This window comes from Perna viridis, chromosome 12 (assembly GCF_037379345.1).
Source record: "Perna viridis isolate PV_CMFRI_1.1 ecotype Kerala chromosome 12, ASM3737934v1, whole genome shotgun sequence".
NCBI lineage: Eukaryota > Metazoa > Mollusca > Bivalvia > Mytilida > Mytilidae > Perna > Perna viridis.
In genome coordinates, this window is record NC_142456.1 from 13,529,639 (window position 1) to 13,546,845 (window position 17,207).

A 17,207-nucleotide genomic window follows, 5' to 3' on the forward strand; every position below is an offset into this window, starting at 1 on the left:
CCAATTTAGTCAGGACCATTTCGTTTTTTTTCTCAACTTACCGGATTTTACTTTGATGTTGCCCTTAGAACTTTCCTACTTTTGGTGATTCCTTTTGACTGTTGTCTAGCTAGAGTTTGCTATTATTTATTATGTGGCTCAAATGTCCACAAACCATTTCATAATGTCATTCGTTTTCTTGTTGATCGTTGAGGCTCAAATTTTCATTGTTTTGGTTATTTGAATATTCTTCCAATGTATACCCAAAAGTTGCGCCTATGTTTTTAAATCAGAGCTATTTACTGATGATAGTATACTGCCAAGGATATACTAGAAACTTTCTTCCCAGGATATACTGGAAACTTTCTTCGAAGTTCTCGCTCATATTCAATATTTTCATTTGTTCTAACACGTGTACAGTAAATGGTAATAACACAAATAACAGAAACAAAGTATGTAAATTCTGACAACAAGAAGTTAACAAAAAAAAAAGAAAGATATAAATGCATATGGTCTACATCTAGTTTGATTAACATAGGAACTTGCGGCAGTGGTGACTCAGTTGTTCCAATAAAAAATAAATAAATAAAAAAAAAAAAAAAAAAATTGAGTCTTTAAAAATACACTTTTTTGTCTTGAGATCACCAGGAACATATATTCGTATATATATATGTCCCTGAGATCAACCAAGATTACTTCAAGGAAGATTTGGCAACGATGGTTAAGGATATTAATATAACGAGAATATGTGTATATATCAAAGAGACAACAACCCCATACACCTTTAGCACGGGGAACATTTTATCATTGCCACACGGCACTAAAACTCTGTAAAAAAAAAAAATAACGAGAATAGGAATGGTGTATATATCAAAGAGACAACAACTCCACCGGGATGAACATCTCAGCTCATGTAATATTTGTCATAGGAGGTTGATGTTAAATCGGCCGTAGGTGAACCAGGCCCTTTATTCGTTTATTTTTTTTTGTATTTTCATTTTGTTTTCAGCGTTTTTTTGGTAGTTTTCGGTGATGGTGGTGGTGTACCATTCTCAACGACAAAAACTTAGAATTCTGACCACCCCTTTTTCTGTCTAATTCTGGAGATAGTCGGAACCATTCCTCCCCTAAAGGACCATGTTCTTAACTTCTTATAAGATCAATCATTGTAATTGATTTTTTTTTGCTCTTTATGGGTCCTGTAATTTGGAAAAAAATATTATATTCTATTCTATGCTATGCTATGCTATGCTATGCTATGCAATGCAATGCAATGCAATGCTATGCTATGCTATGCTATGCTATGCCATGCTATGCCATGCTATGCCATGCTATGCAATGCTATGCTATGCTATGCTATGCTATGCTATGCTATGCTATGCTATGCTATGCTATGCCATTGCTATGCTATTGCTATATATATTCTATTCTATTCTAAGCTATGCTATGTTATGCTATGCTATGCTGTTGCTATGCTATGCTATGCTATGCTATGCTATGCTATGCTATTGCTATGCTGTTGCTATATTATATTCTATTCTATTCCATTCTATTCATATTGTGACCTTCCATGGTCACAATGACAATTTTTGTTGTGTGTTTGTCATTAATAAGTTAATCGGTTTATTATTTCATCCTCTTGATACACTGGTAGTTCAATTAGGAACCCAACTCCTTTTGCTTCAAAAATTTTGGTTAAATATGTATAGAAAATACGAAATCACTGAAGTGGTACCCTCTTAGGCCAGTCATCAAGCCCTCTCCTTATAACAGTTTCAGATTAGGTGGCCTAAATAGTGTTTAATGCCGTGGAGGAAAGACATCTATGAAAAATCAAGATTTCATGCAAATAAAAAAAATCCATATTTTAGGGGCATATATTGTGTTTAGTCATTGTATATGTATGTTGTTATTTGTTGTTTTGTTGATTTTGTTTCAACATTTTTTTTATTAATAATATCCTCTCGTTCGTAACATTTTCTTAAAAATGCACTGACTAATCCACTTCTTCCCATAGTTGAGACAAGGGCACTACTGTTTCTCTCAACTTATCCCTTTGCATTCACAGGCCGATGTAAGGGCCCATTTAGTCTCGAAAAGTTTGGATGATTATACAGAAAAAAAAACACCTGAATTACCTTGAATGCCCTCACCTTGTAGGAACTTTTGGACCACTACTGCCATGGCTGTACACAGGCAAAATTATTTCACATGATTTTCACACGAATTTCACATGACTTTCACCTGAATTGAGCAAATAAACTAAGTGACAGAGTTCACATGAAATTCGTGTTTAGTGAATTTCACATGAAAATCATGTCAATTTCATGTGAATTTCACATGAATTTCACGTGAAGCTCGATTAACATGAATTTCTCGTGAAAAATATTTGCCTGTGTAATTCAATATAACTAATACCATCACAATAAACTAAAAGACTATGTAATACATATCTATTAGAGTTTCGAGGTTTATTTTCACTTTATCTGACCACTAGGTCTTTAATAGTCGTTTAGAAATACATTGCTTAAGCATATATAAAGATCCCTAATCTCTGCAGCTTTTTCTGTCCATTTAGAAACCAGGTAGTTCCTATGATATGGATGACACAAGGTAAATTTTATCACTGTGATTATTTTTTTTGTTCCAATGTAATGTTTATACATGTTTGTCATACGTATGTCCAACGGTTAAAAAAAATTTTTGAATCGACAATGGATGGCTCAGAAAATTTTAACGTTCCCAAAGAAAGCAAAAAAATTTTGCACAAAATGAAGGAGTTTCTCCCTTTTTCAATGAATTTCATTTCAATTTATTTCTCTTTCACTGCTGAAGTTAATCAAAAACCAAAATTCATCTTTGAGAAAGGATGCATTTGTGATATAAAATAGACGATTTAACTTGGTGTGCGAAACTGTGCCTAAATGTAACTGTATAGTGCACCCTCAGGTAAGACAACACATTTGCAGGAAAAAGTGACATGTGAAAAGTGTTTTTTTTCACTTGGTTTCAGCTTAAAAAAAACCAGTATTTTTAACATCACTAAACTTTGAACAAGGTTACTGTGTGATACTGTTTATATTTTGTATTTGCGTCTTTTAAAATAACAGTCATCGATTATAAATTGCACTCAAAGACCTTTCCATGATTCCCTATAGACAAAAGACCATGCTATCAAAAGATGTGTCTATGACATTGTGTCTTCTTTAAATTGTACCTGTAAAACATAATCAAAGTGCTATCAACACGGTAGGTTTTTGATTCTTGTGAAAATTGTACCATCAACAAGATTTTGAAGATTAAATGATGTGATGTAAAATAAAATTGTGATCATACATTTGCATTTTTTCATATCTAATATCAAGAACGGTTTTTTCATAATATGTATAAACTGAATGTCAATCCATACTTCTGATCCAACTTCACACAAAAATACAAATTTTGTTCCATTTCACCTTTTTCCTAAATTTTTAAAACTGTCCAAAAGTGAATTTGCATTAACATTAAAAAACTACAGTAACAGATTATTTATTATACAATGTACTCAATTAAAACCAATTTCAACTAAAGAAAAAAAATTCATTGATGAACATAAGATTTCCAAAAACTTGACACCTTTATCAATTTGAATCTTCCTGCTAATTTTACTTGATTAAAATCACTGCTCTTCACTTCCTGTTTGTTATTGGTAAAATATTAATGATAAGATGGAAAATTTGACTGATACATTGTGTGTTAAAATGGTACATGCTTAACACATTTTATGATTCTTGACACATTACTGCAAGAACTAAATTTCCTAAATACAAATTTATCACTAAATATGACCTGTCAAGGCCAAAAAGGAGTCCCTCAAATCTTCAGTTGATATGAAGACTAAATCTCAATTCTATTTACAGAAATAATAGAATATTACTGAGCTGAATAATTGCAAGAAACATATTTACTGGTTATAAAAGAGGTATTGAATAATATAAAAGGAATTACATATGGACTATATTTTTGTGTAGTGTTCTGAAATAGTAGGGAAGTTCCAGTAATAGACCGGTGACATAAGGTATTTTGATAAATCAAAAACCTAAAAAACTTCACTGAGCACAGCATAATACAACAACAGTGGTCGAACCCTGAACCATTCGGGTAAATGTGGACACAATATTAGTTTTTGACACACTTAAGCATAGGGACTTACACAATTCATTATGGACACAAAAAAAAGGTTTGGACACTATATTTCAAGATCAGACTAAAAATAAAAAAGTAAATTTATTTGTGGGTGTGGCCCCTTTTAAACCCTTATATCTTGAAAACCGTAAGAGGTATCTGAAATCTGACTGAAAAACACAGACAGGAATCTTTAAAAGACATCCAATAAAAAAATTTGAAATTGGACCAAAAATAAAAGTCAATTTATTTGTGGGTGTGGCCCCTTTTAACTTGAAAACTGTAAGAGATATCTGACATCTGATTGAAAAATGGAGGAAGGAATATTGAAAAAGAATCCAATCAAATTTTTTCTTTTAAAACGGACCAAAAAAAAAAGTTGATTATGTTTTTGGTGTGGCCCCTTGTAATTCGAAATCTGTAAGAGAATTCTGAAATCTGATTGAAAAATGCAGGCAGGGATTTTTGAGAGGTCCAAAACACATAGAATTTGCTGGATACATTTGTTTACCAGAATTAAATAAGGAACACAATAAAAAAGAATAATTAAAATTGAAAAAAACCATACATTCTACATGGGTTTTAATAAAACACCTATTTTTACCCTTTTTGAAAATGGTACGGGCCACAAAGTCCAAATTAAATAGGAACCTTTCTTTTATGGTTAGTAAAATCATATCCAAATTTCAAAACAATTGGTCATTCACAACTCAAGTTATCTCTTGGAAATGAAGTGTCCCCTGACAACGACGACCACTGTGCCATAACATTATACAACGCAAAATGTTTGCGGTCGTATAAAAATTAATCCATGCCATATGTGTTCATTCAAAATAACTTACATCAAATTTACTGTCTTACCATCTTAATTTCCAATGGAAGTGTGTTGGACATTAGACTCCTTGGTACCTTATGACCCAAGTGACCCTAATGCGAAAAAAATTGTTTTAAGGACATTTTTGTAAAAGAGTTAAATAGTCAGATTTAAAAAAAAAGATTCTTGTAGAAATTATTATATATAACCTCGATGCAATTTGTTCGAGATTGATATTCTGGTATAACCCCACAACACTTTGGTGGTGTTCTAATGACCACAATGTATAACCCCCATTAGAAATTAAGGGGATTGGTTACCAGGGTTACAATTATGACCCCTACTTTCTGTACTAGGGCTTAAAGCGATGTGTTTTACTACTACCTGGTAATTACCCCTGGAAGATACATGGACAGGTGAACAAATAGATTATATATTTGTAATCTTAAGTAGAAGTCTCAATAAAAATCAGACAGGAGGTAATTCATGTATGTCAAAAACCCACCAAAGTCACTTTCATTTCTTGTTCAGAAACAGCTATAGAACATATAATCAATCTTAGTTTTTCATTTGGATGTTGTGCTTTTGAGATAAAATTCATATTGATTGTAAATGAAATAAGCACTCTGCAAGAGTTATTGTTCTTGATTTGGTTAATTTTAGTAAGAGGATGAAGTGCAGTTTTCTCAAAAGTACAGATCTAAATACAGAAAAGATTATTGTCACATAAAATTGTAGCATATGCAGACCAAAAAAGCATTGTTTGTTCTGTGGGTGTTTCTACACCATGAATCCCTTTACCATGGGCAGTGTCTGAATTTTATATAGACAGGTACTTAGAATCTTTCAAATCAATTGAGCACTAATTTGAAATAAGAAGCAAATATAAGTTAACAAAAGATGCAATTGATTTTTATTTTGTTTGTCCTTGTGTCTATAATCAATGTTATAAATAGAAGACATTATGTTATAGATATATATACAGTAACAATCCTTAACAAATATTCACAACCTGTTGAATGAGATATGTCTGGAGTCACATGGAACTAACAACAATGAAAACTACGGTGAAACACCTTGGACTATAGAGGCCAGTGAGTGAGGAAAACTACGGAGAAACACCTTGGACTATAGAAGCCAATGAGTGAGGAAAACTACGGAGAAACACCTTGGACTATAGAGGCCAATGAGTGGGGAAAACTACGGAGAAACACCTTGGACTATAGAAGCCAATGAGTGAGGAGAACTATGAAGAAACACCTTGGACTATAGAGGCCAGTGAGTGGGGAAAACTACGGAGAAACACTTTGGACAATAGAGGCCAATGAGTGGGAAAACTATGGAGAAACACCTTGGATTATAGAGGCCAATGAGTGAGGAAAACTACGGAGAAACACCTTGGACTATAGAGGCCAATGAGTGGGGAAAACTACGGAGAAACACCTTGGACTATAGAGGCCAATGAGTGGGAAAACTATGGAGAAACATCTTGGACTATAGAGGCCAATGAATGGGGAAAACTACGGAGAAACACCTTGGACTATAGAGGCCAATGAGTGGGGGAAACTATGGAGAAACACCTTGGACTATAGAGGCCAATGAATGGGGAAAACTACGGAGAAACACCTTGGACTATAGAGGTCTATGAGTGAGGAAAACTACGGAGAAACACCTTGGACTATAGAGGTCTATGAGTGGGGAAAACTACGGAGAAACACCTTGGACTATAGAGGTCTATGAGTGAGGAAAACTATGGAGAAACACCTTGGACTATAGAGGCCAACGAGTGGGAAAACTATGGAGAAACATCTTGGACTATAGAGGCCAATGAATGGGGAAAACTACGGAGAAACACCTTGGACTATAGAGGCCAATGAGTAGGGGAAACTACAGGGAAACACCTTGGACTACAGAAGCTTTCCAGGAAATAACAAAGAATGGGGAAAACTACAGTAGAAACTTGACCTTATGAGGCTTTCTATGGAAAACAATGAGTGGGGAAAACTACAATAAAACCTTGACTATAGAGGCTTTTTAAGGGAAACAATGAGTGGGGAAAACTACAGTAGAACCTTAACCTTTAGAAGCTTTCTAAGAAAACATAATGCATGGGGAAAACTACAATAGAACCTTGACCTATGAGTGGGGAAAACTACATTATAAGTTAATCTTCAGAGGCTACATAAAGACAATCTATAAAATAGGTAAGATATTAAATAGGAAAAATACTTTCACATAAATTTTACATGATTTTCACTGTAATCAAGCAAATTAGTTCTTGAGACAGATGTCATGTGAATTATGCTTTTATATGAACTTTATGTGTGAAATATTCACATGAAAACCATATGACATAGATTCCACATGAATTTCATGTTAAAATGCATAAGCATTTCAAGCAAAGCTCAATTTAAGTGAGGTTAACATGAACTATATTCCCCTTGTTCAATTAATTGGCTTTAAAATCTGGGGATAAACTAAAGATGGGTACTTGCTAAAGGTAAGTACGTTAGCACCAGAAATATAATCATGTACTAGTCTGAAAAACAAATTTTAAAGATTTTGACAAAGTGTATGAATTCTACTACTCTGAGGTATCAACCAGTGTAGTCTGTCAAGCAACTCAATAAAAAAGGTGATTTCAGCCTTATTTTAAGTAAGCTCAAGGTTCTGCCTTTAAAAAAAAATTGTTTTTGTACTTTTTAGTAATAGTGACCTTCTACTTTGACAAAATGACTCTAAAAGCAACGAATTCCATCTGTGAAAGTTTTTATAAAAATCTGTGAAATATTTAGATACGTTACAGAAACTACAGTCAAACTTGTCCTACGACCACCTGTATTCAGCAATTGAAAGACTGTAATTAGAATATCCCTATGTAATGCATTCTTGAAAAATAGAAATTAAACACCTAAAATCTACATAAGAATCTAAATATTCACAAGAAAACATACTAAAGTCTACAATCTTATTTTCACCAAAAATTTATATGTACAGTTGGATTTTTCCAAGGATGTGCTTTCAGTCTTCAAACTTCATCAATAGCACATACATTTTCTATCACCAAAAAAACCCAACCCACCAATTTAATTGTCACATCTCTAGTATAAAGTCCTAGCCATTCTGTGTGTGTCTATATTTCTAATGGAATGTTATGGCACAGTGCATAAGTGTCCCTTTCATGCATCAAGCTTCTGTAGCTTAAAGCTTCTGACTGGATTCCATCAATTCTTTTCCTATCACCTGTAAAGAATGAAATAAATGTATTGTTCATTATTTACAGCCAGTAAAATGGTTATCTTCAGGGGATAGACTTCCTTTGGTAGAATGACCATCACCTGATGTAATATCTTAGGCAGTTAACTGAACAATTAAAAAGGAGTTTTTGAGGACGCTTACTCCACAGATGCACCGGGTCCATGCTCTCAGGTTTTAGTGGAGTCTGAGTTGCCTGTTTACTTTTGTTACTTCGTATGTGTTATTTTAGTTACTTTGTGTTCTTTGTTGTATTTTTCTGTTCCATGCCTGGTCTTTGTCCCTGGATTATATTCTTCTGATTTCCGCTAGAATCTTGGTTCCATTGATTACTCTTTTAAACTTTCTATCATTCTATAGGTATTGAATCTGTGTATCTTCTAAATTGTCTAGTTGACAACCTATGGAATTTCATGAAGCAATTGTCAGTAAAACAAAGGAAAACCAACTTGATCCCAAGAATATCATTACAGAATGTGCTATAAGTCAATGAAAATACAAGGATATTCAACAGAATAAAAAAGAGATTTCATTGAAAGTTCATGGTCAAAGGCAAATATTTTTTCACATGAAATCGAGCTTCACATGAAATTAACATAATTTTCACATAAAATTAACTTAACACAACTTTCATGTGAACAATTCACATTAATTTCAAGTGAATCCTCATTTCATCAAAATTTTACATGAACTCTGTCACAAAGTTTATTTGCTCAATTCAGGTGAAAATCATGTGAAATAATTTTGCCTGTGTAAGACCCCTTCCCCAAAGTCAGGGTTTTGATTCTAACTACGCTACCTCAAACTGGTGTGAAGGTGGCTCAAAATGTGGATGTGGTTAGACAAAATTAGGAAAAGCATGAAGATTAATTCCCATCTGTCAATACTTTCACAGTATTTTAAATACCACAATATATCTGGTTCCATGTGATTAACAAAAAAATGTTCATACAAAGAAGCTAAAATTTAATGACATATCCTAAGGGCTGTACAGTCAATGTAAAAGGAACATTTCTCCAGACCAAGGGTCCGGTAAGGGTAAAAAAATGCCAGACTTTTAACTATTTTTCTATACGGACATTTCTAAAATTCATTTCAGTAGCTTTAGATCTTTTAATCAAAAAGCACTAAACTGTAACCTAATCATTTTGGTTAATTTAATATTGCATATCAATAATTGTGTGCAATTATTATTTTAAGTCTTATTATGATAATTATCAATTTAAATCCAGCTTCATTTTATAAACAATTAGCAATGATATACCAGTAAATAAACAACTTGCTAAAGCACATGATACATTGGTTTTAAAAAAATTATAACTTGTAATTAAAAATACTGTGAAATCTGCCTATACCAAACCCCTGTACAATTTGTCCTTTATTGCAAGGTGTCAAGGTTCAAAATGTAATCAAACTGATAAAAAAAGGACTTAAAAAGTGTCTGGTTTACACAGGGTTTCAATTTATTCAGGTTTTCAGTTTTGACAGGTTTCACAGTGAAATCAATGAGAAAACATAAGGAAGCTTGCTCCCATTCAATCAAAAAGTTTGGAGTTTTTATTTGACATACAGACAGACAGACAGCGCCATACCCTTATTTATCTGACAAAAAAAAGAGGCATATAAAATTGTAGAAATTGCATACTGCAAGAACTTCAATCTGAAAATTTTTTTTTTCTAGCCAACCATAAAACAATATCCAAATTTGTAACATAAACATGATATCTAGATGGTGAAATATCTAATAGTGTGTGCTATACATGAAAATGTGTTCATAAAAAGTCAATATGAATTAGAAAAAAAAATGACATGCAGAAATAAAGAAAAACAGGCCTCAAATGTTTTAGCAAAGGAACATTTTTTCAGTGTCTTAATAAAAAAAAAGCTATGAGATTATTAAAACAAGCAATTAGTTGCACTCCAAAAAGTATTTTGTATATTTACATAACAGGTAAATTTGTAGAAAAAGGAACTTTTCATTCTTCACAATTGAATTGAGAAGGATGAAATCCAGAGAACAAAAAAGCATAATATAAAAAGTTTGTGAAGAAATATCTGTATGTACTCATGAAGAACTCTGTATAGAACTGAGCTACTAAAATAAGAATTATATTCTCTCTAAATGAAGTCATGAAGATGCACTGATGATGACATATACAGTTACCTTCGTACTGGCCTAAAATGACAGAAATATTGTGATGAAAAAAAGAAGCTTAAGTAGCACTCCACCTAAGAATCAGGCAAAATGTGATACATGGCTGGAAAGCCTGCATATTTTTATTTTTGATATTTTGTATCAAATGTTATAGAAAACAGAAATTAGCATGTGGTTTTTCATACAACCCATGCTCTTAGGAGACAAAAATAACATAGAAAATGCTGTAGAATTCAAAATTAAGGGAGATACCTCTGTAAATGACAATATAATACAATAGAAACTGTTGTATTTTCAACATGGATTATCTACCAAGAGCAGACAGATTGGAATGAATAACTATTCACTTCATCATATAGACCTATAAAGCAACTTAATTGCAAAAATAAAAATGTGTAGACTTTTTTGGGGTGTATCACATTTAACAGAATTTGCATGATTCTTACAAAGACTGATACTTAAATGTTAGAAAAATCATTCTCATATGAAGTCCTATAAATGCTGAATGATATATTACCCAATATATCTATCCCTGCGTAATTCAGATGTAGAGTTAAATGGTCTTTTTGTCATATCAGAATAATTGGTTAGGTATGGTTTAGTACTAATTTACACAGGGGTACCCTTAATATATGTATTTTATACCTTAAAAATGCTTGGTATAAAATAATCAAATATAAAGATCCATTCCATGTTTAACTGAGTACAACACCATATTCCCTTGAATTATTTCTTAAATTTTACAGGAAACAGTAGTGTATGGCAGCACTAACCAGGAAGTACTGTATACTAACTAAAAAAATAATTCAATCCTGCTATGCTTTGACATTCAACATGTAAATTCTTCAGCTGAATTATCTCCCCTTAATATTATTTTCCTTCCATGCTTATATATATATGATTTCTTAACCTTTAAATATAGGTTCAACAAAACGCATTTAACAGCTGATAAGATACTGGGGCAGAGGGTTGGAGGGACCAACAGACAGATAGACACTGAACCTGGTGGTGCAATATACCACTAAAATTGTAGATAATCAAGTGTAGTAGGACAGACTTGATTATTGACTATCTCTAAGGATTATTTTACAACCAAGAATTGTATAAAAGCACACATTACTTTTTTGGTTGTAAAAAGCAGTTTCCTTCCAAAACTTAATGAGAGTAAAAGGAGCCCATGATTATAATGAGGAACATGATATCCATAATCAATGGATGAAGACCAGACCTTAAAACAGACAAACCATTACAATTAACACCAAATAACTTAAAATTACACAGAAAGAATGAATCAATGCCTGTTTACTTTATGTTCATTAGAAATCCAGAGGGAGGATACCTACTGGTATGCTATGGTTGTCACTGAATCTTTAAAAATGAACCAAAGGACTTTTAATAGTGATGTTGCAATAGTCATTCCAGAGTTTACATTTAAGCACAAAAACAATTTATCTTTGGACCCTGGTGACATAGCCTGAGACACCAAAACTAGTTGGCACCAATAATATAAATTAGACTTGCAAATCCAGATGGTTTTGTGGTTCACTTTATTAGTTCAACAATTTTAAGAATATACACAGAAACTTAACAACACATAAGCTACTTGGAATTCACTTGATTTGAAATTTGGACCAAGTTGTGGGTAACTTTTAAAAAGTTGAAACTACATTGTTAGTTACTTAAAACTTTATCTTTTGCCAACATGCCGTAAGTAAGAGATTGACCTCATGCTCACTAGTATTAAATTTCAGACACAATAATGAAATACACAATGAAAGAAAGATGCATAGTAACAATCATTCAAGGACTTAGTAAACTTTGCCTGAACAGTGCATTATCTTCTAACCAAGCAGCGATTTACCTTCTTTTGTGTTTCCTATATCAAATTAGGAAAGAATGGACTAAATGTACTTTTAAATAATACCAACTTCTCTCTCTCTCATTTCACTAGTCAATAATGTATAGACAAATTAAATTACAAGTAATAAAATTAATATTGGTGGTTGATAGATTAGACCAAAGGACTAATGAACATTGAAACTGTTGTAAAAACATGAACATACTAGAGAGTTCAAGGGGTGATGGTGACTCCCCTCTTTTGGGAGCAAAAAGGCATTAAAAAGTGCTAAAATCTACCTTAAAATTTGTTAAGCATCATTAAAACAAGAAGATTTGGTCCAAAATGACCACTCTTAGAATCACCCTAAACATTACTGCCTACAGGCTTGCAATTTTCATTAAGCTGACAACATAACAAGAAGCTGCCAGGAGCCTGAATCTCACTCACCTGGTTAAATTTCTGCCATTCAAGGGCAATAACTCTAACAAGGAGTTGTCCAACAATTTTGATTCAAAAAAGACTTTGGCAGGCCTCATCATATCACCAATTGAAAGTTTCATTCTGTCTATCATAGTTTTCAAGATATTGGCTGAAAACTGCTAAAATTATAATTGTTTGCCTTTCAAGGGCAATAACTCTCGACAAGGAATTGTCAAACAACTTTGATCCTCACAAACTTTAGTAGGCCTTATCATAAGGATCATTTCAGCAATAGAAAATTTCATTCTATCTAACATAGTTTTCAAGATATTGCCTGAAAAATATAAAAAAAACCCCTCATTTTTAACCTTTCAAGGACAATAACTCTTACAAGGAGTTGTCTAACAACTATGATTCCTCAGAAACTTTTGTAAGCCTTATAATAAGGATCATTTCAGCAACTAGAAGAATTTGGCAAAACTTACCCTTTTTTTAGATATATGTTCTATTTTTAGTAACAGCAGCCATGTTTTTTGATGGACCAAAAATCCTAACATCAATTCTATGCAGGACACCCAAAGGAAAATTCAAACCAAGTTTGGTTTCAATTGGTCAAGTAGTGTCAGAGGAGGAGAGTTTTGAAAAATTGTTAACGACGATGGACCCCAAGTAATGGCAATAGCTCATATAGCCTTAGGCCAAGTGAGCTAAAAAGGTGTAGAAATAATAAAAATTTACTTTATTTATAGATTGAAAAGGTATGATTCTGAATAATGCCTGGGATGTCAAATTTATTGTACTTTAGCTAGAATATATAAATGAATGGATGTACATGCACATGTATGTACCAGTGTAAAGGTCTCAGTATCGCATTGATTTTTCCATAGACTTTTATAGTGAAATGCATATTTTTAGGATTAAAAAAAAAATGTACATTGATTCAATAAAACTTTCACTTATGAAGCATTTCTAAGGACATGTCAAAAAATAATTTTCTGCAAAGAAAGTAGGGTGAGTCCACAAAGATTGGACAGAAAAGTAGTCTTGAACTATAAATAGCTATTTTCCCTACTTTCACTTTCATTTTGCACTCATCAAACCAACCTTTTCAGTGGAACATTTTTATGTTATTATGTCAGATTTTCTTTAAAAAAAAGTTTGTCATTTTATAGATGCTTGCTCCATTGAATAAGTCATAGTTCATACCTTTTGACAAAATATTACTTTGTAGAGAGGCAAAAAGATTGATGTATACACCCACTCAGGGATATGCAATGCAATACTGTCCCTAAATTTTAGGTTTCAAGAACTTTGAAATCTGATCAAACTGATAAGGCAGAAAGTTATATCCAAAGATATAGAGTTATCTCTCTTTACATGGTAATGCAGTTATTGTTTAGGGTTATAACATATCTTGACTGATGTCTTTTAACGAGCAAAGTTTGTTTTTTGTGAGTGTAATAAACAAATAAATAAAATAAAGATACCAATATGACCAAATGACCAGACTAGTATCCCCTGTCACCTTGAATAAGAGAAATTTAGGTGAAAGAAAGACACCTATTCTCTTTCGCAAGTAAAAAACCTGAATTTCAGGGAAAAAAACAGTTAGGTTTGGAATGCAGATACTGATTGCAGCACATTTAATTTTCATACTGTGAAAGTACTATTGTTCATGGGGTACAATTTTCGTGGTTTTCATTGGGAGGTCAAACCATGAAATATAGTTCAAAACAAAAAGGAAATTTCTATTGTTGTGTATACCAACAACTTCAAAACCACGAATTGAAGAATCCACGAACTTGTGTTTATTCCCTAATCCACGAAAATTGGTATCCACCAATAAAAGTACTTTCAAAGTATGGATCTCCTTAGAAGCCTAAATTTTTTAAAAATCCTAATAACACTATAGACAAGGTGAATGCAGAATAGCCTTTACTCTTACAATTGGGTTATAATAAGCCCTGTTGACCATTTGGTTTGAATGTTCTAAAAACCACCAATACTTAAAATACAGAAAGTCGAGGAAATGATCACTACAAAGAACAACACAATAAACTCATTCTGAAGGATAGGAAGGGAAGGACAATTTCTATACAACCACAAAAACAAGGGAAAAAATCATTCAAAATTGACATGGCTATTAAATAAATGGAGAAATACCTATATTTGGTTGTATGACATAAAACTTATGGTTTACTTGATGATCTGTGCAGCCAGCTTCTATTGAATTCAAAAGAGCAATAAACATTGGGATACATTCAGTAATATCATTACAGCTATTACTCGTTTCAAAACAGCAGTTAGCAAAGGATAAGGATTATTTTTATCCAGCAATTAGCAAAGGAAATCAATTTTTCTCATCACAACAGTTGGCAAATAGGGATTTATCCCTAATCAGAAATGAAAGCAATTAATTGAGGCGTATCAAATTAAAAGAAAACATTTTCTGCTTTCTGTGACCTCCAAATTTCTATTATGATTTTGCATAAAAACCATGCCAAAAATTTACTACATGTCGAGTTAAAACCCTAGTACCATAAAGAGTTTTGACACAAATAACCTGCTATCGAATAATACATAAAACACTTTAAAAAATTGGTTATGGGGTCCACACAAGTCAATGAAGATTAACTTACACAGGGAAATGAAACATCTAAATATACCACATATTTCACGACACCTCCACTCAAAGCACACAGAAGAAGTAATTTCACCTTAAAATTTAATATTTTGACAAATGAGAAGGAAATCTTAAGTGTGGTAATTAAAATCATATGCAACGACAAAAAGTCAGAAAATGGAAATGGGTTAGTAATTATTATAACTATTAACTTACCTCATACTTCCATCCTTTTTCAGTTTTGGATTATTTCCTAAAATTTTATCTAATTCTACCATAATACTGCTTGTTAACTTTGGAACATACTGAAAGAGACAGAAAATTTGACTTCCAAATGTATGTTATCTATAAATAAAGATCCAATGCTTGATAACTTAAAATATTTCGATTTATGCATATACTTTGATTTATTTATTTTTTTTTTTGGAATTTTCAATACTGCTGTATTACTTCTAGACTGCAAGTATAACATGCCAGACAGAGAAAATGTACTTGAAAAATCCCATTTGAGCACTATCTCACAAACTCCTTAACCTTGAGTGTCATGTTAACAACCAGTATGTGTGAAGATAGATTTGGTTACTTAATTTAAAACTCCTTAACTGTAATGCAGTTTAAATTTAGAATCAGATGGTGTTAGAGGGTCATATCTAGTTACTATCATACCATCTCCTTTACTTGAAATGCACTTCATTTTTAGAATCAGATGGTGTGAAGGGGCCATGTTTAATTCCCGCAATACCATCTTCTTTACCAGTAATGTACTTTATTTTTAGAATCAGATGGTGAAAGGGAGCCATATTTAGTCACTGTCATACCATCTCCTTCACCTGTAATGTACTTTATTTCTATTATCAGATGGTAAAGGGAGCCATATTTAGTCACTGTCATACCATCTTCTTTACCAGTAATGTACTTTATTTTTAGAATCAGATAGTGAAAGGGAGCCATATTTAGTCACTGTCATACCATCTCCTTCACCTGTAATGTACTTTATTTCTACATGTATTATCAGATGGTAAAGGGAGCCATATTAAGTCACTGTCACACCATCTCCTTCACCTGTAATGTACTTTATTTCTATTATCAGATGGTAAAGGGAGCCATATTTAGTCACTGTCATACCATCTCCTTTACCTGTAATGCCTGTATATTTAGATACAGCTGATCCACTGTGGAAGCTCCTAACAACACACACTGTACATGTTCATTCTTTAACACCCATGCTAAAATATAGAATTAGATTAGCTAACATAACAATGAATATCCAGTGCAGGGTGGGTATTATCACCATAAATGGTAGTATTTAAAAAAAAAATGTAATATGCCACACTCACACATATATTTAAAGCATGCTAATTGCAAATCTGTGAATATTTTCACACAATTAGAAAAATCTAGTTTGCTTTATTAGATTGTTTCAATGAATGAAATAAAAAAAATATATAACATGGTTTTAATATTTTTGCTGTTGTAAAAATACTCAATACCTACCTATATTAATATACAAAATGAAATATGACGGGAATATAATCATTTCTAAAATAATCTCACCTAAAGCTAGCTGTGACATTGAACATCCAATTCTATCTGCTATAATTGCAGCCTCCCTAAGTTTAGCTTGTTGCCTGCGACCCTCTTCACCTAAAATTTTATCCTTGAACCAAGAATAACCCTGTATAAATAGGAGACAGAAATTAACTCAATTGCCTCCAGATTCATTTATAAATTTATAAATAAAACCTTTTATAACTTCATTGGTATACAGCCCTTTCTTTTAGAGAAAGCATTATTGACATAACTGCACATTTCTAGTTTCATTAAGTCAATTTGACCAGTTGTAATTTGAACTATATAAAATACCAAAAATCAATGAACAGTTAATCCTAACATTTTTAACAGTGTGAAGTTTATATTTCACAGCATTGATTACCTTAGTAACAATATCCATCTGCTC

General features: G+C 32.4%; 1 protein-coding gene across 10 annotated transcripts in view; it reads right to left on the reverse strand.

Moving 5' to 3' along the window:
• Positions 1-5,858: 5,858 nt before the first annotated feature.
• The window catches only part of LOC148601280 (voltage-gated potassium channel subunit beta-2-like), a 49,999-nt gene continuing 38,650 nt past the window's right edge, over positions 5,859-17,207 (reverse strand). For 5 of the 10 annotated variants that reach the window (XM_088554778.1, XM_088554784.1, XM_088554783.1 and 2 more), the window contains 5 exons: positions 16,805-16,925; positions 16,388-16,476; positions 15,467-15,555; positions 14,791-14,850; positions 5,859-8,200 (listed from right to left, as the gene is read on the reverse strand). In XM_088554778.1, coding sequence (XP_088410904.1) covers positions 14,817-14,850; positions 15,467-15,555; positions 16,388-16,476; positions 16,805-16,925 — 333 coding nt within the window. In that variant the 3' untranslated portion in view covers positions 5,859-8,200; positions 14,791-14,816. Of the gene's footprint in view, positions 8,201-10,376; positions 10,389-12,228; positions 12,244-14,790; positions 14,851-15,466; positions 15,556-16,387; positions 16,477-16,804; positions 16,926-17,207 lie in introns of all 10 variants that reach the window. The other 5 variants (XR_015917009.1, XM_088554779.1, XM_088554786.1 and 2 more) reach the window with 5 other exon arrangements.